At 32.8% G+C, this 21,250-nt stretch overlaps 7 protein-coding genes across 12 annotated transcripts; 3 read left to right on the plus strand and 4 right to left on the minus strand.

The window, feature by feature from the left end:
* Nucleotides 1-91: 91 nt before the first annotated feature.
* Nucleotides 92-1,996, minus strand: Ccs (Copper chaperone for superoxide dismutase). 3 transcript variants are annotated; one of them, XR_010888761.1, is made up of 7 exons: nucleotides 1,829-1,996; nucleotides 1,550-1,748; nucleotides 1,149-1,338; nucleotides 1,018-1,084; nucleotides 766-947; nucleotides 572-710; nucleotides 92-260 (listed from the first exon to the last, which is right to left on the minus strand). XR_010888761.1 is itself a non-coding variant. In XM_012376249.2 (7 exons), the coding sequence occupies exons 1-7, from the start codon at nucleotides 1,841-1,843 to the stop codon at nucleotides 250-252; spliced, it is 783 nt and encodes a 260-aa protein (XP_012231672.2). In that variant the 5' UTR covers nucleotides 1,844-1,993; the 3' UTR covers nucleotides 92-249. The 3 variants fall into 3 exon arrangements, 2 of the variants coding, with proteins under 2 accessions (XP_012231672.2, XP_012231671.2); XM_012376249.2 differs by having other exon boundaries at nucleotides 572-690; nucleotides 1,829-1,993; XM_012376248.2 differs by lacking the exon at nucleotides 92-260 and having other exon boundaries at nucleotides 289-690; nucleotides 1,829-1,993.
* Nucleotides 1,997-2,163: 167 nt separating this feature from the next.
* Nucleotides 2,164-6,736, plus strand: LOC105677545 (protein SSXT-like). The gene is made up of 6 exons (XM_012376241.2): nucleotides 2,164-2,649; nucleotides 2,810-2,886; nucleotides 3,194-3,275; nucleotides 3,394-3,607; nucleotides 3,752-4,956; nucleotides 5,111-6,736. Exons 1-6 carry the CDS (start codon nucleotides 2,590-2,592, stop codon nucleotides 5,318-5,320), a joined length of 1,848 nt encoding a protein of 615 aa, XP_012231664.1. The 5' UTR covers nucleotides 2,164-2,589; the 3' UTR covers nucleotides 5,321-6,736.
* On the minus strand, nucleotides 5,941-9,350 carry LOC105677547 (protein O-glucosyltransferase 2-like). Of its 2 annotated transcripts, none has more exons than XM_012376243.2 (8): nucleotides 9,075-9,350; nucleotides 8,696-8,768; nucleotides 8,226-8,437; nucleotides 7,953-8,164; nucleotides 7,634-7,878; nucleotides 7,321-7,558; nucleotides 6,708-7,007; nucleotides 5,941-6,612 (listed from the first exon to the last, which is right to left on the minus strand). In XM_012376243.2, exons 2-8 carry the CDS (start codon nucleotides 8,743-8,745, stop codon nucleotides 6,493-6,495), a joined length of 1,377 nt encoding a protein of 458 aa, XP_012231666.1. In that variant the 5' UTR covers nucleotides 8,746-8,768; nucleotides 9,075-9,350; the 3' UTR covers nucleotides 5,941-6,492. The 2 variants fall into 2 exon arrangements, with proteins under 2 accessions (XP_012231666.1, XP_012231665.1); XM_012376242.2 differs by having other exon boundaries at nucleotides 8,696-8,923.
* Nucleotides 9,351-9,473: 123 nt separating this feature from the next.
* Nucleotides 9,474-12,194, minus strand: Sec6 (Exocyst complex component Sec6). The gene has a single exon (XM_012376240.2). The coding sequence runs from the start codon at nucleotides 12,076-12,078 to the stop codon at nucleotides 9,820-9,822; it is 2,259 nt and encodes a 752-aa protein (XP_012231663.1). The 5' UTR covers nucleotides 12,079-12,194; the 3' UTR covers nucleotides 9,474-9,819.
* An 88-nt stretch (nucleotides 12,195-12,282) lies between these two features.
* On the plus strand, nucleotides 12,283-13,121 carry mRpL27 (mitochondrial ribosomal protein L27). Its single transcript, XM_012376252.2, has 3 exons — nucleotides 12,283-12,513; nucleotides 12,615-12,784; nucleotides 12,855-13,121. Exons 1-3 carry the CDS (start codon nucleotides 12,432-12,434, stop codon nucleotides 13,056-13,058), a joined length of 456 nt encoding a protein of 151 aa, XP_012231675.1. The 5' UTR covers nucleotides 12,283-12,431; the 3' UTR covers nucleotides 13,059-13,121.
* A 180-nt stretch (nucleotides 13,122-13,301) lies between these two features.
* On the minus strand, nucleotides 13,302-14,712 carry Tsen34 (tRNA splicing endonuclease subunit 34). The gene is made up of 5 exons (XM_012376247.2): nucleotides 14,569-14,712; nucleotides 14,225-14,496; nucleotides 13,903-14,113; nucleotides 13,651-13,821; nucleotides 13,302-13,580 (listed from the first exon to the last, which is right to left on the minus strand). The coding sequence occupies exons 1-5, from the start codon at nucleotides 14,627-14,629 to the stop codon at nucleotides 13,363-13,365; spliced, it is 933 nt and encodes a 310-aa protein (XP_012231670.1). The 5' UTR covers nucleotides 14,630-14,712; the 3' UTR covers nucleotides 13,302-13,362.
* A 341-nt stretch (nucleotides 14,713-15,053) lies between these two features.
* Nucleotides 15,054-20,852, plus strand: Mtl (Rac family small GTPase Mtl). Of its 3 annotated transcripts, none has more exons than XM_012376250.2 (4): nucleotides 15,054-15,194; nucleotides 15,749-15,871; nucleotides 16,346-16,682; nucleotides 16,757-20,852. In XM_012376250.2, exons 2-4 carry the CDS (start codon nucleotides 15,756-15,758, stop codon nucleotides 16,889-16,891), a joined length of 588 nt encoding a protein of 195 aa, XP_012231673.1. In that variant the 5' UTR covers nucleotides 15,054-15,194; nucleotides 15,749-15,755; the 3' UTR covers nucleotides 16,892-20,852. The 3 variants fall into 3 exon arrangements, with proteins under 3 accessions (XP_012231673.1, XP_012231674.1, XP_067206611.1); XM_012376251.2 differs by lacking the exon at nucleotides 15,054-15,194 and adding an exon at nucleotides 15,204-15,360; XM_067350510.1 differs by lacking the exon at nucleotides 15,054-15,194 and adding an exon at nucleotides 16,000-16,079 and having other exon boundaries at nucleotides 15,748-15,871.
* Nucleotides 20,853-21,250: the final 398 nt, after the last annotated feature.

Below are 21,250 nucleotides of genomic sequence, written 5' to 3' on the forward strand. Positions count from 1 at the left end.
CTGCTAAAATGTCAAGATGTTCGACAATTTTTTAAATTATGTAGTAAAGTTGCTTTGAACAAAAGTTGAGATAAGAATAAAATATATAAAGTTATTGTATATAGTTATAATTACATTCATATAAAGAAATTACATAAATATATTTACAATATTGAGGTTAAAATATATTTATTATATTTTTATTACTTCAGGATTTTAAATATATGGAATGTTTTTTGTTAGACCAATTATGTTATGTCTTCATGTTAGTTATAAGTTTGCTGAAAAGAAAAAAAAATCATATAAATTATTTTATACAATTAAATTACTTCTAGAAAAATTATAAAAATCTTAAATTTTAAATCTTACATAACAATTTAGATATGTAGAAAAAGCATTAAAAAATTTTTAAATGTAACTATTAAAGATATTATTAATAAAAATAACAATTTTTCTAAACCTAATCAAGAGCATATAATAAATCTTGCTACATAAATATTACCGCTACATTTTTAGAAATGGTTTTTCTCATCTTTTAAAATTCAAATTATTGTACATATTTTTTCATTTGATTCTAAATAACTTTTTGTACCATGCTTATATGCAAGTGCCCGATCTCTTTCATCCCATATTGTGAGACCATCGCATGCGCATATTTTTTTCGTATTTTGAAACAATCCAGAAGATCTGGCTATAATACCACAAGCCAACCTATACAAGAGAAAAATTTACTATAAAATGACTAATTGTAACTCTGTAACACAATGATATAACAATTTTATATACCTAGTTCCACTGTTTCCATTTATCTTAGATTCTGGATTGTTACTTCTTCCAAAGTCATCTGGATCTTTTGTAATAATAAGTGATCTGCCAATGATATCAGGTATTTTAAGGAATTTATCTATCTTGCGAAAAGTAGCTCTGCCTGTAGTATCTGCTAAAATATTGCCAAGATCACCAACATGCTGGAATTGCATAATATTAAAAATGATATCATTAAAGCATCATAAAATATAAATAACTTTTTATATTTACCCTTTTAGATAAATCATCTTCGGGACTTCCATGTAGAGAATTATTTGGGTTAAAATGCTCACCTACACTACAATAAAAATAAGATTTATTTAGAAAGCCAATCTAAACATCTGCTTTCAGACCCAACTTACTTATCACAGCCTTTCGATATGTCACCGCATTCGTGTATATGTATACCGTGCGCGCCTGGAGTTAAACCATCAACAGTACCATCTATGATACATCCTTCTGAAGTTTGTGCAAATCTTATTACCCCTTTAATTAAATCACCTACACTGTATCCAGAATTTCCACCCAACATTGAAACAGCACTTGATCCATCTGCAAAAGTTAAATATAATACAATTTCAGTAACAAATAATTATATTTTAATCTCTGAAATATATATAAAATTCTGTTTAAAAGATTCTTTTCTCTTTTGCATAAAAAGCTTCTTCTATAACATATTTTCTGATACTTTCAAAAATATATGTCTTGAAAAATAAAACATATTTTTATAATATATATTAAAATAGAAGAAATGTATTTAAACCTCCATATCCTTTCAATACTGCCTGTCTCCCAGTTTTTTCAATTTTTTCTTGAACGATAGAGTAAGGTAAATTCGTTTCAACGATAACAGTACCACGTTCTAATGATACATCAACATTTTGAATACCCTCCAAATCTGCTATACTCTCGGAAATTGCCTTAACACATTTTTGGCATGTCATATGTACTGCGAACTCGATCTGCAAAAGCAACAAATCATTTTATAATCTACTGAAAGGTTTCAACATTCCAACGATAAATATGAAAAATAATTGCTTACTTTTGCTGCAGCCATTACACACGTGTTTACATCAACGTGATAAAGCAAATTTTCATACACCGGTCGTATGCCGGTATATATCTACGCATCTTTTTTCTTGTAGACGAAACACTTCGTAGATATTTACATAATAATGCGTAAATTTATATTTGTACTTGCTTGTTATTGCATTATGGTAGAACATTGACTGACATTTGATACCCAATAAGAAAATTTATTTTTCAGAAACTAATTCAGCACTAGACAAAATCCCCAGAAAGCACATTTTTTTCTATTGGACATCATCGTTTTTATCGATCGATGATTGTGACTGAAAATAGATTAGAAGTAGCAAATTCGCATACTCGCCGTTAGCGGCGTTGCTTTCCCAAGCCTTCTAATTTCGCGAACGTCCGATCTCTCATCTTTCACTTCTGAAACTGGATATCTCGCAAAGCAATTACAGATAATTGCTACACGCGTCAGCTATATTATAGCAAAAATACACCGTACGGACACGGCTGATTTGTGGTTAGATAACGCGCAGGTCGATCGAGTTCGAAGAGGTCTTCTGTGATCTTCAAGCAGTTCCGCGTCGAATATAATGTTGCATTCCGAATAGTCGACATTGCGGAATGATGCTCCGAAAATGCGACGAAAATGGACGTATTACGCGTTGAAGCGGTTTTAAATAGCGTCGCGCGATAGTGCAACGTAAAAGTGAGTATCTTGGTATTGCCGGTTTTCCTCATCAATAAGATAAGTCGCAAGTTACTACAAAAATGTCCGTGGCCTTCGCACAACGCGGCAGACCTCCTCCAAATCCCGCCCAATTACAGAAGGTAAGAAAGTTGATTATTGCTTCGCAAAAAAGAAAAAAAAAAAGAAAAAAAATATGTTTATTATATATCGTTTTTTGACTAAAAATTGAAACATAAAATATACATTTATGATTCTACAAACTGTAATAATCTATATGTATGTGCTTATACATTTTTCTAGATGCTTGATGAGAATGGTCAACTTATACAAATGATTCAAGAGTATCAGAATAAGGGCAAAGTGCAGGAATGTTTACAGTGAGTGATTAATGTAGCAATTCTTAATATTTTTGAAATTATATAATATTTTTGATACTTTATGTTGGATGTTTCCTTTTTAATTTTATTAGAAAATGTATAAATGTCATTTGCAAAACAGTATTATGCAACAAAAGTTAAATATTTATATTATTGCAAAAGCCAATTTTAATTTTGTATTAAGTTATTCTTTTGTAGTAGGTAGTAAAGCAAAGCAATTTGCTTATTTAATGTTATTAATATTTTTTAATTTAATGTTTTATCTGATATTTTTGTTAATCTATGTTCTATTAAATCTAATTTTCAGATATCAGCAAATATTACATCGCAATTTGATATATCTGGCGTCTATGGCAGACGTTAACCAAAATCTTCAAACCTTATTGCCTGTAAGTGTATTTTACAAAATAAAAAACATATAGTAAAGAGCATTTAATTAAACAAAATTACAAAGTTTAATGAAATTTTCGTAAACAATTGCAGAATTTAATTTTTTTTTTTTTTAAGCTACCTCAAGGTATTCCTAATGGTCCTCAACATGGTATGATGAACCCACAAGGACTTCCAAGTGGTCCGGGTGGTACAGCCGGTCCTGGAGGAGAAATGCCTCCAAATACCCAACCTACCATGCCGATGTCGACTTTTAATCAAGGCCAACCAATGGCACAAGGTGGTTATCGTGGACCTGTGATGCCCGGCCAAGGACCTACTATAGTAAATAGTATGTTATGTTCTAATTCAAATTGTATTATTTTATTGATGTTAACTTTCTTTATATTTTTATCTTAATTGTACTATATTTAAATTTAATGTATAATTATAACGCTTTTAACTTGATGTTAATATTTGAATCTGTTATCTTTAGGGCCTACAACTGCACCACCAGGTCCACAACAATACAGAGGTCCGCAAGGTTATCCTCAACAGCCTTCTCAGCAAGGTTACCCTGCTCAATACACGAGTCAGAATCCTGGCTCGAACTATCAAGGACCGCAAGGATCTGCATACACTCCTGGTCAGCCAAATCAGTACGGACCGCCCAACACCTCTCAGCAACAAGGATACAGCGCGGCGACTCAGCCAAATTATGGTCCTCCGACTACGGTGAACAGCTATGGTCCACAACCAGGCGGTTATCCACCGCCGGGGACGCCTCAGCCACCCTCGGGATACGGGCCGCCACCGCCCAATCAGCAAGGTTATCCGCCTTCTAACACTGCACAGCAGAATTTCTCATCAGGTAGTCAACAACAACAACCAGGACAATATGGCAGCCCTAGTCCACAACCAAATTATCAGCAGCCTCCGTCCCAAGCGCCACCTCAAAACGCGTACGCTGCGGGACAACCCGGGAGTTACCCCCCTCCCTCTTCACAGGCATATGCGAACAATGTCCCACCACAAAATTACCCACCGCCCCCGACAACCAGCGCGACTCCCCCACAACCGGGATCTCAGCAAAACGCGGGCCCGCAGCCCAACTATGTTAGCCAACCGAGTCCAGGTCCCGGCGCGACGCAATACGGTCCTGCATCTACATCACCGCCATTTAGCACCTCCTCCGCGACCGTCGGCAATACTTACGCCCAGAGTCAGCCGACGAGCACACCGTCCGCCTCGACGCAAACGTATCCGCCGAGTAGCGGTCCACCGCCGACGTCGCAGGGTGGAAGCTACGCCCCTCCGGTGCCGCCGGCCCCCTCAGGGTATCCCGTTCATCAAACACCCCATCCGACATCGCACCCCCCGCATCCACCGCCGCCACACCAGTCACCTCATCAGCCACCGCACGCCCCGCATCAGCCGTCTCACCAGCCATCCCATCAGACCTCTCATCAACCGCCCTCACATCAATCACCACATCAACCACCACAACAATCTCAGCAACAGTCACAAACAGCTCCGCAGACGCAACAGCAACCGTCTCAAAGTCCAGCGCCGAGTGGGTTTCAACCACCGTCCGGTCCGCCGCAAGGTCCTGCCCCGCCGCCAGGCCCTCAACAACAGCCAGCCTATGGGCCTACTACTACGCAGACGTATGTTCCACCGACACCAGGAGGACAGCCACAGGTATTGTCAAAATGGATTTTACTTGAATATATTGACATAACCAAATTTGTTATTTTTAAATGAATTGTTTAGAAGTGAATAGTTAATTGATGCAGTTACATGAATTAATTGCTAATGTATGCAGAATGGAGAGCTTTTTATTTTTGAATCGTAGATTTATAGTCCTCATCCACCACAAGGAGGACAACACTATGGACATCCGCAGTATCCTCCTCAAAGTTATCCTCCACCGCCAGCAGGACAAGGATATCCACAGTATCCTCCTCGACCACCTGGTGGACATATGCCTCCACCACCTGGACCACAAGGACCACCTCCGCCCAATCAGTATGGAGGTTACGGTTATCAGCCACCCACACAATGAAAAATGACAATGTAAATTTATGTATGCTAAATTTACATTTGAAGGGTATTTTTATTTCAATCTTTATTTACTTTCTTGTGTGGATACGTTCATGTATTTGATTAATTTAAGTTCAAAATATTTATAATGCTTTCAACAAGTGTTTTTTATAAATATGCGAATTTATATATAATCAAGTATATACATCATTTTTTGTAAAAACTCGAACTTGAGTTATTTACAGTTATTTTGATAATTTTTCAATATTTCCTTAGTAATTTAATACATTCATAATGTGTGACGAAATAATCTGTTTTACATTATGTATGTATATATACTTATACTAGGTTTAGATTGGTAAAAAATTAAATCTCTTTTTCTTTATATTGCTATTAAACTTTGATGAACCGTGTATGCCAAATATTTTAAACGGCTTTTAACTTTTACAGCGTATAATGTGAAAAACATACATATAGAAATGCTATAATTTATTAAAGTTTATTTTTACATTTGATTAGATTAGATTTGAGAATTTCAAATTTTATTTTTATTATGAATATACACCTAATTTTGTATTAATATATTTAAAGCATAAACAAAAGTTAAAGATTAGACGATTATAATGCAGTGGTACAGATATATTAAATATAAAATTACAAATCTTTATTCTGATTTTCATTTATATTACTTATAATTAATATTACAAGATTTAATTTTATTATTGGCATAATATAAATGTGAATGTAAATTTTTCCATTCGACAGGTAGCTCTAATAAGATTCGCGTTATGTGATCTTATCATACCCTGTAACTATCCCATAACTATTTTTCGAGGGAAAAATGTTGACAAATGTACAAATAAAGTATCTTGTTCAAGCTTTCAACATAATTTTAGATAACATAAATAAGTAAAAAGTAAATTAAATGATATATAAAATAGCTATATAACAGGTTGTACAAGCATATTGTAAAAGAAAAGATTTATTAAATATTTAAAAAATCCTCTGTTTTGCAAATTTAGGCTCACATTACTTTTTATATTTGACATTAGTAATTTTAGGTATAAAATAGGTATAAAATCTCAGTGAATAAATGTGCATCTTTGTACATGGTACTCGTATGAAAATGTGAATCCGTTAAAATCTTCACTGTATAAATAAATCATAGGGAAAATGTTAAACAAAGGTGTTAAGCTACAATTCGTCTCTGAAGTTTAAATTGCTAAGATGACACGGACAAGAATGACTAGGTTGTGGTACTTCTTCCATGTTATTTAGTACTTCAATTTTACTCTTTAAGCGTTTACTCCATTCCTGAAATATAAAAGTTATATTATTGGCAAGATGTATTCGAAAAAAAAATATATAAAATAGGGCTTTCTCACACGTACACACAGACATACACATACATGAAATAAAACTGTATAGTAGCATAATATATCACGTGGTAATAAATTGTCCCTTGCAAATTGTCTGGCAGATTTAACAATTTTCAATCCATCCTCGTCATGCTCCTTTGCCCATTTAATCTTATCGACAAGATCCGAAAGATCACTTTTCACAGGCACATAGTGTAATCCAGGTACGAGATCCTTATAGAAAAATTCATAATACTTGGATTCTTGCTTAAACACCAAAGAATCTCCAGTAAGTAAATATGGGAATCGATATGCTGCTACCGTGCCATCAATATTCAACTGATATTTATACTATAAAAAAATACATAAAATCAAGACGATTGACAATAGATATAGTCAGTTCCTAAACATAATTTTCTTTTTTTTTTTTCACTAACGTAAACTGTAAAATTATATCTACTATTTTTATATCTCTAAAAAACTTACATACAAATTTGAAGTTTATGTATTGTACAAAATACAGATTTTACGGACATTTATAAGCTTGTATCATGATGATGTATTGAGATAATGTAATTATTTCTAAAAATGTAACTTTGAAAGTGCATTAAATTCAATGTATTGCCAGTTCTGTCTGCGAAAGAAGTTAAATTTTCATATTTACCTTAAAAAAATTGAAAAATGATACGTGATCTTGCGCAGGTCCATATTTATCTATTTCGTCCCTAAAGAAGAAGAAATTAGTAATAGAAACGTTGAAGAGCTCTGGGTGTTTTTTCGAGATCTCTATGAGATCGAGACGTTCTCTTCTAGAATCACGTCCACGCCAAAACAGTTGCTCAGTCTTGTCGAACCACGTTGGTCCAGTGTTACCTTGTACGGAGAGCGTATCTAACATTACCCTGTTTTTCAAGCATATAATATCGCAAATAAAATAAAAACGTTTAAATCACTACCATTATCAATACAAGTCATACCTTCCCATTGCTTCCAAGGACGATTCTGTGAGATCATATGTAGGCATAACAATGTCCTTCGTATCTTCGGATCCGCACCACGAAAAAATAGGATAAAGCGGGCCGGTATTAGGAACAAGTGGCCAGTCACCCAAATTCACAAAGAGTTCAATATCTGGCAGCGTCACTTTGCGTGCGAGTGACAACAATATAGCATCCATAAATATTTTAAAACCAACATACTGGCCATAACATCGCCTATAAATCTAATTTAATCTATTTCAGGAGTCAACATTTATAAATATGAATTATATATGTTAATGGATAACATGATATTTACTCTGTTAGATTTCAAGACGTAATGACAAATGCTGACACTGGTTGGTCGATCATATTTCTTGATGATGCTTTCACGTATTCTATCAAAATCAATATTTGAAAACGGAGTGAGATCATGATGTATCTGAGTATAATTTTCTTGGCACTGATAGTGATTTAACCAGTTGGTGATTGAGGGATTTGGACAGTAACACTCTTCTTCATAAATAGGACCTAAAAAAAATATTTTGTTAAGATTTAAAATATTTCATATAAAAAAAATTGGTACGCATACCTTTGATCTCTGAATGAGGAATTGGTAGTTCTTTTCCCTTGATCTTTACTTTAATTTTAATGTTAAAGCAAGTGCTAAAAATTTTATAGCGCATGATGAAACTTCCATCTTTACAATCAAAAATTTGAGTCCATACTCGACATGGTGCATCATTTAAAGATTTTCCATATATTTGTCCAGTGACTATATTTTCACCAGGAGATTTTGTCAAACTGGAATATACAATAGCATAATTTAAAATTACATATAGATGACAGAGTTTATATTATAGAAATATTAATTATAATTATGTTTATCTTTTGAAAGATTTAAAATATTCTGCATATAATTTTATAACAAAAATTTTTCATTAATCTTCCTTTTATTGGATTTTTGTATACTGAATGAGATCATTAATAATCTCATAAATATTTTTAACATTCTCACATGTTTGTTTTGTATAATAAATATAACTGATTGCTAATACTAACTTTCTGCCATGTGAATCAGTGAGTTGCAGGAAAAAATATCTTGCACGCATGGTAACTTCTGCTGGTTTTAATCCTGGGCCCCAAACAATCGTTTTTAGTGGATCTACATCAATATTGCTTGCACTCGCACAAATAAGTAACACTAATAATGTTATCAGTTGCATGATTTTTGAAAATATTTAGACGAATAATATACGTTTATCTTGGATTCATGTGATGTTTTCGTTGCTAAAATGTTTAATTTTTTAAATCAATTATAAGGTTATGAAATATTTCTTATGTTTACTATTGATATTTAAATTATCTATGTGAAAACAAAAGGTTATATGTATATTTTATTTATTATACAAATTATATATATTTTTGAACTTATACTTACTTGTATTTTTATTGTAAAGGCATAAATTCAATAGTAGCCGGCTACAGTTTAAAAATTTCTTCAGTGCTACACAGTGCTACATGCATGAATGTAATGTATGTGTAATTCATTCATATGCAGTGCAGTGTTTCTCAATGTGATTCTTGCACTTCTTTGAAGAAATTTCTTGAAATTTCGATAAAAATTTATTATTGTAGATTTTTATGGAAATTTATAAGCACAAAAGGAAAATAAACGAAGAAGATAATTATAAATAACTAAGCTAGTTAACAGAATATTTCTTACACATTTTCATTAAACACAATTTCAATATTGTAAGGAACGCGATCAACTTGAGAGTCCTTGATCTGGCGATTGAAAGAGGTTAAGGAATGAATTTATTAGTTGAATCAGCTGATCTATATTTTTAATAACAATTTTATTATCACTTTTATATGTTTGAAAAGTTATCATATACATAACATCTACATGTAATGTTAATTTTGTTTAATATTTCCTATAACTGCGATTTATAAATAAATTTTCACATTTCTATAAACTGCAAAATTAATGATACAACTACATTGAATATTAGCAATTTGGTACAGCGATACAAATATATTATTACATCTTTTCTGCCTCTTTTTATATATATATATTCTATATTCAAAATAATATCTGTATGATTTGGAAGAACAGTTTAATATTACATTGAGAAGCCATTTGTGTTCCATATTTTTACTTCATAAAGGTTTTTTTTCCACTCTCAAGGCTTCCAACCAAGAAAACTGTCCTGTATAACTATCTGCTTAAATATACTATTTGACATAGATTGCATAGGCTTTCGATTTCGCTGAGCTTCTATGATATAAGAGACCTTGCCTCGAGCTTCCGCTCTTGAAATGTCACCCCTCAGGCCGAGAAGTCTGATCAGATGATCCTCAGTCATGTCGGGATACTTTTCGACCAAGGAATGTAGATCAAGGGAGAGAATCTCTGCGTCTTCGCATCTCAGTACCTCGGCGAGACGTTTTATTATCTCAAATGGTGAATTGAAATTTCCAACCTTTGGTGCAATTCTGTCGAAAAAGTTCTTCAATTTGTCCGCTTCCGTCATTATCTTTGATGTACATGTCAAGCACTCGTCATAAGTTTTCAATGATATCTTTCTCTGTAACATTGCGGATATGTAGCGTTTCGCGATTAGATTTTGCGCTTCAGTAATGACATATTCAAAGTTCTTGGGACTCAGATGATTGTAATCCTGAAAATAATCTTCTAGGGTGACGCAGATGGTTTCCACCGGAATAGGCGACGACAGCCACTTAGGTGTGATTAAGTCTTGGAAGTGCAATTCGAGATCCAAAAATGATTCTTGTAACAGAATGGTCGCGGCTTCATTTCTCAATTGCTGATAATTCACTAAGAGATTCTCAAATTTTATAGTGGCATCTCCAGTGGTATTGGGCACCCAGTAAAGTTGTTTCATCTGCTGTGCTAACTCCGTGAACTGTAAACAATTATTAACTATCGTGATCATATGTTGAGTGAAGTAAGGTACTTGACTCCTGTCCTCAAAATGCCTTGTTTTGAATTCCAATATTGCTTGTCTGTACATAGCTCCGTACTTAATTACTTGCTCGATACAGAGAACCAATGCTTGAGCAGTCAGATCAGTACTGATGGTTTTTGTAACTTGAAGATTTTGGTCAATCATCTGGAATATAATTACTGGTGCTGCAGTGTGATAGTAAAGTTCTTGAGTGCCGCTTTCAGGCAAGATGCCACTCCTCCAATCGAGTTTCTCTGTTTCCAATGTCTTCCTCATCCAGTCTTCATAATTTTGACACATATTCCGCAAATATTTCTCCTGCAGATCATTTATCATCTCAGGACTGAGTAATGGGCCAATGTCGGATGTGTCAATATTTAATTCAGAATGCTGCATCAATTCTGATCCAGTGTAAGTATTCATAATCCACGCCAATAAAGAAACATATTCGTTTCCTTCCAATCCACTGACAATTATGTCCTTTAAATGTTGGGATAGGCTGGTGTGATACATTTTAACAAAAGTATTCACTATGTCGTAGGAAGGTGGAAAACAAGGCTTACATAAAGTCTTTACTACCCTCAAATCTTCAAGAATCAAGAGTCTTGTGAGTTCCAAGTATCTCACTAGCCACATTTTGTTATCAGCTCTCTCGTCAACTTGAGTCCCTTCAATCCTGTTGGCTACAGACTTTTCTAATACTTTCATTGCCATTTCTTTCCACTTCTTAGGTCTGCCTGGTGCCATAAATCCACTTTGCTTGTGTCTTTGAATAGCAAATTGATCTGCTTTTTCTTCCCTCTCTATGATTCTCAGAGGTGTCACTATAACAGTAGGTTCTTTCCTGACTGTATTTAAAGTACGACTAAGTACTAGCCTTATCTGTTTCTCCATAAGCTGAGAAAGCATTTCTACATCTTCAAAATAAGCCTTCAGCATAATAGTGTCCGCTGGTGATTGATTTGGCAGTTTATGAAGCTCATACAATAATTCGTCTCTGGAACTTTCAAGATCCATCAGGCTCTGATGCGCGTGCAGTAGTTTACCTTCGTTTATCCACTGCTTTGTCTTCTCGACACTCTCGGGAACGGTGAATATGTGCTTCAAGTTCTCTTTCGCGATGACATACTGGGAGTGACGCATGTTCTCCTCCTGCACTGCTTGCAGTCTAGAACTGAGCTTTAGAACAGAACTGAACTGTTGGTTAATATGATCCAAATCATCTTTGATAGCGGCAATACTTTCCAGAGAACTTTGCAGTTGCTCGAAGCCGACTCTGACTCCGTCCAGTTGACTTTGCATCGCAGTTTTCAGCATAGTCTCGACAGATGCCTTTTTCCTACTGATTCTACGCTTGTACATGTCGATCTTTTCCAGCTGACCCGGCCGCTGCAAAAGGTTCGTGACATACTTCGTGCCTCTAGCCATCGCTTCTTCCTCCAATTTTTGCAAATCTTCCATATTTCTCGTCATTTTTATTCACTACTGTGTTGATAATCAAATTGTCAAAACCTTGTTTTGATCAAAAAGTCTTTCTGTGAGATTCATAGAGTTTGATGTACTAAGATGGCAGTCGTATGAAGAAAATTGAACTTCTTTTTAGGGACGTTTACATGAATCGTGAGGATTTTAACCTCAATGTCGCTACGTGACGCTTTACGCTCGAATCAAATTTTATCGAGTTTCGCTTCTATGACTTTCGATTATATACAATCAAGCTAAAATGTATAATATATAATTATGCAATTAAATATCGTTGTATAGTGTACGAGACACTAAATAAATTTAGTTATTCTCAAAAAATATAAGTGCAAAATACTTTTCAGATGGCTTATTTATCACAATTGTTTTCTCTAGCGTTACAAAACGCCCGTCAAACTCTAGTATCAAATGATATTAATAATTTGGGTTTGTATTCGAATATATTGTTAATATATCACACGACCAGATATGTAACATGATTGTGTATGTATCAGAAATAATTGATGAAATTTATCTCTTTTATTTAGCAAAAGTATGTGTAAGATACGCTTCGAAGAAAGGTGGTACTAGTACCAGAAACAAAAAAGGTCATCCTAGACCAAAACACAGGGGATGGAAAATACAGGATGGAAAATATGCACAAGCAGGCATGATATTGGTCACACAGCGGACTCTTAGATTTCATCCAGGTCTTAATGTGAGTTTTAATTACTAAATTTTTTATTGCTACTAGCTCTGTACACTATATATTTCTTATCACATAATAGGTTGGTTTTGGGAAAGATGGAACTTTATTCGCCTTAGAAGCTGGTAAAGTATTAGTAACTTGTGAAAAAATTGATCCTAATTGGGACCATTCCTGGGTTAAAAATGCTTATGGCGGCCGTGAAAATCAAGTTATATATAAGAAATACTTTAATGTCCTTCCCGATCCTCAGCATAATCGATTTAAATTGATTAACATAATATAAGTATGTATTATATATAAAATATGTATAAATTCTTTAATTATCATTAAATTTAAATATTTAATATATTGTTGGCTATTGTACAAAACTGATAAACTTAGAATAATTTTATATAATAATAGTATATAAGATGAGAATTTTCAGGTCCCTGAGTTAAAGTCTAACTAAAATCCATTTTCCATAAACAAATTAAAATTATAAAATTAAGTATAAAACTCTAGAACCATTTAAAGAATCAACCAAGAATTAAAAATATAAATTCTTTAATACATATAAAAGAAATACATATATAACTCTTGTATACACTTTAATCATTTTTTAAGCCATTTTCAAGTGTATTACTTTGCGTCCATTGAAAAGATTGATATTTTACTTTATCTTCCTCCTCACAATATGTAGCAAATACCAATGTCTTCCTGACATTACAACTGACTCTACATTGAGTTATAAGTGCTGCAATAGGCATCTCTTCGTTTTTGCATTTACATTGTATTATATAGTATGCATGAAACATTATAGGATCACCTGTAAATAGAAATTTATCAATAAGCGTCATATAAAATAAGTTTATTATTTATGAATGATAAAATTATACCTGGATACGCTAGAAAGTCGCCACCAAATTTTTCTCCACTGGTGATATAATATTTCCTTTCCCAGAGATCTTTGTAAACTTTGTATCTAATTGTAAGTTGTTGATCAACAGGAATAAGTGGATATTTCCAGTCCACAATTTTTACATCATCTTTAATAAACCATGGATGTGCTAATAATGTGCAAGAGTAAATTCTATCAAATTGTATATATTAAATATATACAGGTATAAATTATAACGTTTTTTTTTTACCTGTATGTGTTTGAACAAGTGCTTCGTTTTTATTTAATTTAGGCAATTTAGCTAGTTCTTCTTCAAGCAAACTTTCAGTATCAATTTTAATACTATCTAAGGCTTCCTGTGTCTTTCTGTCCAATGGTTTCTTCATATTCTTTTTGTTTGTATGTAAACCTAAAATCTTGCGCTTCTTTCCATCCACAATTATACCCATCTTAGAAGTAACCTAATGAAAAAATTTAGTATAATTTGTTACTGTATAATAAATAGCATATTATATTTTATTACAAAATCTGCATATTTTTTGTAAATATAAATATATACAAACAATAATTACCTGTTGCTTTCTAAATTCTATCAAACGTTCTTCTTGCTCTATGAGTAATGTATCTGTATATTCTTGAAATTTCTTATACAACGATTCAGTTGGTGGTTTCTCTAGATTTGTACACTGTACAACACAAGCAATTTTCTTCTCAACTAAAAGAGTTACTTCTTCTGGAAATAGTAACAATGGAAGACCTGGAAATACATCCTGTCGAATTGACTTGGGAAGTGTACCCACTAACTCGCCAATTATTCTGTGATCTCGTCGAAGTCTCAACCAATCTATAACAAAACGACACACAAATAAAATAACTTAAATACGCGCATATTAATTAACAATATGATGCTATTTACCATTTGCGCTCCATATAAAAACATTATTTTTTGAAGAAATGAGATATATAGGATCCGTCATATTTATGATTCTTTTAATTTGTAATTGATAACGTTATAACAATTGTGACTATTTATAAAAGTATGTGTTTTGAAATAGCACTTTTTCTCAGTTTTTATGAAAGCGGACAGACACACAACAGACGCACCCAAAAGATGCCATATTGTATCGATATCCTTTAAATCACTGTGTCATTGGCTGATTTTTTTTGGCATGTCCTTTATATTGAACGCGCGATTGGTCGGTTTGTCTGTGTGTATGCATTACGCGCGGCTATGTAAGCTCCTTTGGACGGGTTTTTAACCTTACGAGACGCAATGTACACCGTTCATAAGGACGTCTATCACTTCCCCGAACAATAAGTTTTGCGGTGAGAAGGGCAGGGTGGAGAGTGAGAGGTGATTGTCGAACATCTGTCACCAAGCGAATGCAGGCTCTCGTTCAGTCCCGAAAACCAGTGAATACTGTCATGGCACCCGCTTTTGTGATTTTTTGAGGCAGTACACATATACGTACACGCACGAATCTGCATTGTGTCGCGTTCGGTGATTTTTGTATAGAACGGACCTGCACTCGTGTACACACGGTGAGTGGGATATCGCCTGGCCGGTGAATTCTTGTTTACTTGTTACGCGCATGCAGCGGGCACGGTGCGGTTTTAGGGCAAGCCCTTCGACGGAAACGCATTTATTCCGCCGGAGCAACCGATCTGTGCGCCGATCCGTAACACGAAGTAACGTAAAGTCAGAAAAGTGAGCCCTTTTTCTCGAATTCGTGGACGATCGTATAAATATTTTGCAGGCAGCTCATATATATAAGTGAAAATTATACGAGTGATTTTTTAGTGTTTTGAGATTATCGTACAATCGCCATACGTTTATCTTACGTCTCTTAATGAATACTTCATATCGATAATATAAATGAAACAGAATTTATATTAAATGTTAAATTACACATGTTTAGTCATAATTGTTATTAATTGCAAGTTGGGAATTGACAATCTTAAATTATAGATTATGATTATTAGCAATATTACTCATTTCATCGACAAAATTAATACGATTTTTTAATATGGCAATATAAAATTTAATATTTGAATTGTTATACAGTGGCACTGATAATGTTTATTTTTCTGTTTAGATAAATCATGAGCTCAGGTAGACCAATAAAATGTGTAGTGGTAGGGGATGGAACAGTAGGAAAAACTTGCATGTTAATATCCTACACGACAGATAGTTTTCCAGGGGAGTATGTACCTACTGTGTAAGTACTGTTTATATTATTACAAGTCGCGCCATATCTCTGATTTTTGTGAAAAAATCTCATGTTTTCACAGTCTACATATAGTCCATACATTAAAGATATACTTTATGACAAAGTTTTTGCTTTAGTTTCTTTCTTAGAGACCAATCAAATGGAGTGGCTAATAATAGTAGCAGAGTATGAGATACCTAACTGCTGTGTACAGGAAGTAATTCATTTCCAGTTTTCTTTTTCTGCCACTTCCTGTCCTTTAGAGTTTCACAAATCTATTTTTGCTTACCTTTATTTCATTTAATGATATTAAGATATAAATATTTACCTAAAAATAAGCAGTGTACAAAACGTGGTTATGCTCATTTTTTAGTTTTCTTTATTTTCAATTGGGATGTTAAATTAGATATTTAATAAAAAATAATTGACGTGCACAAATTAAAAAAGATTGAAAAATGTAGAATGTCTGTAACACTTGTTCAGGTTTGACAACTATTCAGCACCTATGGTTGTCGATGGGATTCCAGTTAGTCTGGGGTTATGGGACACAGCGGGACAGGAAGACTACGACAGACTTCGTCCTCTGTCCTATCCTCAGACAGACGTGTTTCTCATTTGCTTTTCGGTAACGAGCCCTTCATCGTTCGAAAATGTCACCAGTAAATGGTATCCAGAAATAAAACATCACTGCCCAGATGCACCAATGATACTCGTTGGAACTAAAATAGATTTACGAGATGATCGTGAAACACTTACTGCCTTAGCTGAACAAGGCCTTAGTGCTATTAAACGGGAACAGGGACAAAAATTGGCAAACAAGGTTTGTGGAAACATTATTATTATCTCATACTTTCTATGTATTAAAGTATAAACTGATTGTAATATATGTTGTAGATTCGTGCAGTGAAATACATGGAATGTTCTGCTCTCACACAACGTGGACTGAAGCAGGTATTCGACGAGGCGGTACGCGCCGTTTTAAGACCCGAGCCGCAGAAACGTCGACAAAGGAGGTGCATTATGTTATAAACGATGAAAGGAATTGAAGGAAATCAGCTTAGGTAAACACATATATAAAACAACAGATCAAAATGAATTTGATCATTGAACGCAAAGAGAAAATATGAATGTTTTAAAGAGAAAATGAATAGTACGTGCATTTTAACGAATTACTCTGGCAGCTATAGGGTACCGCATCACAGAAAGAGTACAATTTATAACTTCCTGGTCTCAACGCGAGTCGTGATGCTAAAATCACGACCAGAAAGTTTAGACAACGAGAAAGTAAGAGAAATAGAATAACTATTTAGCAGCATTTTGCAGGAGGAAGTATGTTGCAAGCTTGCGGGTGTCTTTCCTTAAACTTGCATTCATGCATATATTTGCATATTGGTAAAAAAATATGTGAGGCCACAATAATGTGCAGTCGATACTCTAATGAGGATTTATTCCCTAGAAACGGTTCATGACATTTTTTTATATTCTACAAGAGAATCTCTGTTAATTCAAATTGCAGTCCTGCAAATTGATGATAATACAGTGTAAATGTGCTGTGATGATTACGAGCATTAAGTACAGAAGCTTTACTTATCAGGGCTGCCAGATTTTCGACTTTTTACATTTACAATAGTAGGAACATTGATTTTAGTACATATAATGCGATAGCTACCATTACAATCACATGCTGGAAAGTTTTACGCGACGTGAAACTAGCATTGTAGAATTATTTAAACATACAGTGCCATAGCAACGAAAAATCAAATGCATGTCGCAAGCACTTTTAATCAATCAGTTCTAGACAATATATGTGTATATTTTACTAACAATCGTTCTTAACGTGGGAATTTTTATCAGGAAAAAAAATTTCATAACGGAAATGAAAAAAATACGTAATGTTTAGAAGTAGCATGTTTGTCTTTCTATTTTTTAAGGGCATTTAAGATTTTTATTTGTATTAATATTTTTAATAAGAAATGTATGGTATGCATACAGAATACTGCCATATAAAATAACACAACACACGACAATTTTATAGTATTCCTCCTGTCGTTAGAGAAGGAAAATTGGTAACTTTGTGTGACAATTTAAGTTTGATCACGATGCATGGAATATTTTATTGTCTAGAATTGCAACAATGTTTTCCATGCTTATGTGTTGAAAGGAGTATTATTTATGTACATTAATATTTATTTTATTTTGATAAATTGAAAATTGAAAAAGATTTTACTATGATTTTGTTGGATAATTTGTATGATTTGTAGGAAAATAATTTCTTATTTACAATATAATGTTTTTTTTTGTTTGTGCTTGTAACAGTTACGATATTGTACAAGAGTTGTTGCATTGGTGCAATTTGACTAATTGATATTATTCAAACCTTCCACATAAAATGAATCTTCTTTGCAAAACTAATAATCAAAAAGATATATCAGTTGAGTAATAACGCGAAATGCCAGTGACGAGTAATGCAAGTCCACTTAAATTGAGATATACGAACATAGCACAACGTATTTTCTTAAATACCACGGTGTATCCCGGTACGGTGTATCTTCTTCCATTTATTTGTATGAGAATTGTTTACATGAAAACGAAAATCTAGTATGATAATTTAGAAAGATATATGTCTTGTACAAATAAGTGATTTATTGCTATAAAGTTGCTCATATCACTGTTTCTAATTCATTACACCATTAATTAATTGTAATTGCGACTGTACTTTTTTTTTATTTACATTTTTTTTTTTTTTTTTTTTTTTTTAACTGAACTGATTTTAGTTTCAAAAATCAAATTTTATTGCCATAGATGTACTCTCTAAGGATTCAATGATAAAGTAGTGTGATGATAAATGGATATTACCCTTGTGATCATGCTATTTTTTTATATTTGAAAGCCTAGGATAGAAGAGATAGGACCTTTGTGCCATATGCTTTTCGTTTGTGAAACAAAAATTAAAATGTTACAACTACGTATTCAAGGCAAATGCCCGAATAATTTACAATCCTCTCGAACAATTCGATAAAGAAAAAGAGAACACATTTAACATTAGAGCAGCTGAGATTCGACAATTATTTAGGAAAATAATTTAATGTTTTATTTCTAAAAGGAAATAAGAACCAATTAGAAAATGATAAAAAAAAAGTTTTCTTTCACACAATTATTAATATTAATTAATTTATGGGGACACAAATTTTACGGTTGCTTAATAAAGCAAAATGACTATTTTTTTTGGCTGTTCTAATGTCAGAATGCTATAAGAAGCAAACAAAAAGGCATATTACAGTTCATTAGATGTACATAATGTAGTATATAGAAAACATACTATAAATTTCGGTCGTATCTGTGTCTTTTATGATGTGATTTTGGATTTTTTCTGCTCTTGATATCTTTATATATGCGCCAATAGGTCTTATCACGAAATGAATTAATTAATTAAAATACAAAAGGCCAAGAAATGGATGCAGTAATATCTGTACTTTGTTTGATTTGTGTGACATGTCTAAAATAGCATAGCAATTATTGCTATATAATTATATCTCTGTAATTTATCTTATAATATTTATAATACTCTTTCGAAAAGTTATAATTTACCCTACGATATTTACTAAATTAAAAATGTATGTCTTGATCGAACGAGATTATCCTTTTTTATCTTTCTTTTTTTTATTGCAATCTAAGATAGTTTAAATTCTTCATATGTATATGTATACCTACATATGTATAATAATGTATTAATTATAACACAATAATATACTATAATTATATATTGTAAAGTAATGTTATGCATAGGTTTTGCATTTCTTGTAAGTAGTGCATTTACTTTACAGATTTCAGCTACTTATCGTTAGTTTTTCTATCTTGCATATCGTTAAATCAATTAGCAATAGTATTTGTCAGTTTATTTTTATTCTGGTTTTATATGCATTTTTATACCAGGTGATTGACATAACTTTTTAATGTTTCTCATCATGGAAACACAAAATTAAAATTAACACAATTAATAGCAGTAATATTACTAACAAATGTTGAGATAAGTGGGCGATAAGTTGGGGCGTTCGTTGTATTTTTCAAAAGTTTTACTTTGGTAATGTAATTTAAGTTACACTACTTACAACTTCTGCATTTAATGAATATTGTAAGATCCGAATTTTTTTACGTTTTAATCTCTCCTCTTTTGAACGAAAATTATTGAAGAATGCTATAAACCAAAGTTATATATTACAATTTAAGATAACAATCTACTTTTTTTATTATGGACTATTGCACATAAGTATACAAAGAATGAATGTATGAAATGTAAAAATATTCTAGTCACCACAAATCTGCTTCTAATCTTTGTTTGTACGTGAATAATGCTCTGAGATTGCATATTATGATCCCTGAATGAAGCAGTTTAATGTGTGAATGAGCGAAATGGGGATGATGATGAAAAGAAAAAAAGGGACATGAAAGTAAAGATGCAACTTAATATTGTCAATTTAGATAGAATGCAAGAAAACCAAACGATGGAAGTAGAAATTTCTGTAGAAATTACAAATGTATGTACATGTACTAGGATATAACTTTAATTATGAGTAATTTATAAACATTTGTCTATTTTCGTAAAAACTTCCATAGAATTTATTATTTATGTACTAACGGGACAGCACAAGAGAGCATCCAGTTGCTTTTACAAATGTTTAATTCATCGATTTCTCCAATTTATAACACAGCCCGATAAATTTGTTTTACAAAAGCAATCTATCTATAATTGATGTATTCCCTATGCTTAATGCACTCTTTTGCTGTCAACACGATTGCGAAGCGGTAACAAATAGTGGCCTCGAATTTAATTTGGATTATCCCAGTTTCCTTATGAGAAAATTACAATTAACAATAACAATTATGATGTGAGTAACATGATTACATAAACGCATATTCTATATGGCACTAGGAAGCATTTATTTTTTATTTATATGTATTTTGAAAACAACTTTTTCAAATAAACGATACACAATAAAATCATTGCAAAATAATGTAGTGTAGAACACACTGCTGGCTGCCTGTATACTTGGAAAAGTTTTCTTCTGCCTCAATTTAGTATTAATATGCTTCATTAATGCTTTTATCCGTATAAAAATTTGCTTTTGTATTAGAAACTATTTTACAAGCAAAACAATGTATAAAACACAAGTGTAACAAATTTTAATTCCAGACATTTTTATCTTGTAAAACTATTTCTTCTGATTTTTATAAAAAAAATACATTTCATATACTACCTTGCTATTTATTGTAAATAAAAATCATCTTAATTATGCCGAAAATGTGTGCGCAAGTGTTAACGCGGGGTGCTAGAATGTTCCAAGTCAGTCCTGGATCAGCCACGTGTTAGACAAAGATGCGATATATCTA

The sequence above is a fragment of the Linepithema humile genome, chromosome 2, assembly GCF_040581485.1.
Source record: "Linepithema humile isolate Giens D197 chromosome 2, Lhum_UNIL_v1.0, whole genome shotgun sequence".
Lineage (NCBI taxonomy): Eukaryota > Metazoa > Arthropoda > Insecta > Hymenoptera > Formicidae > Linepithema > Linepithema humile.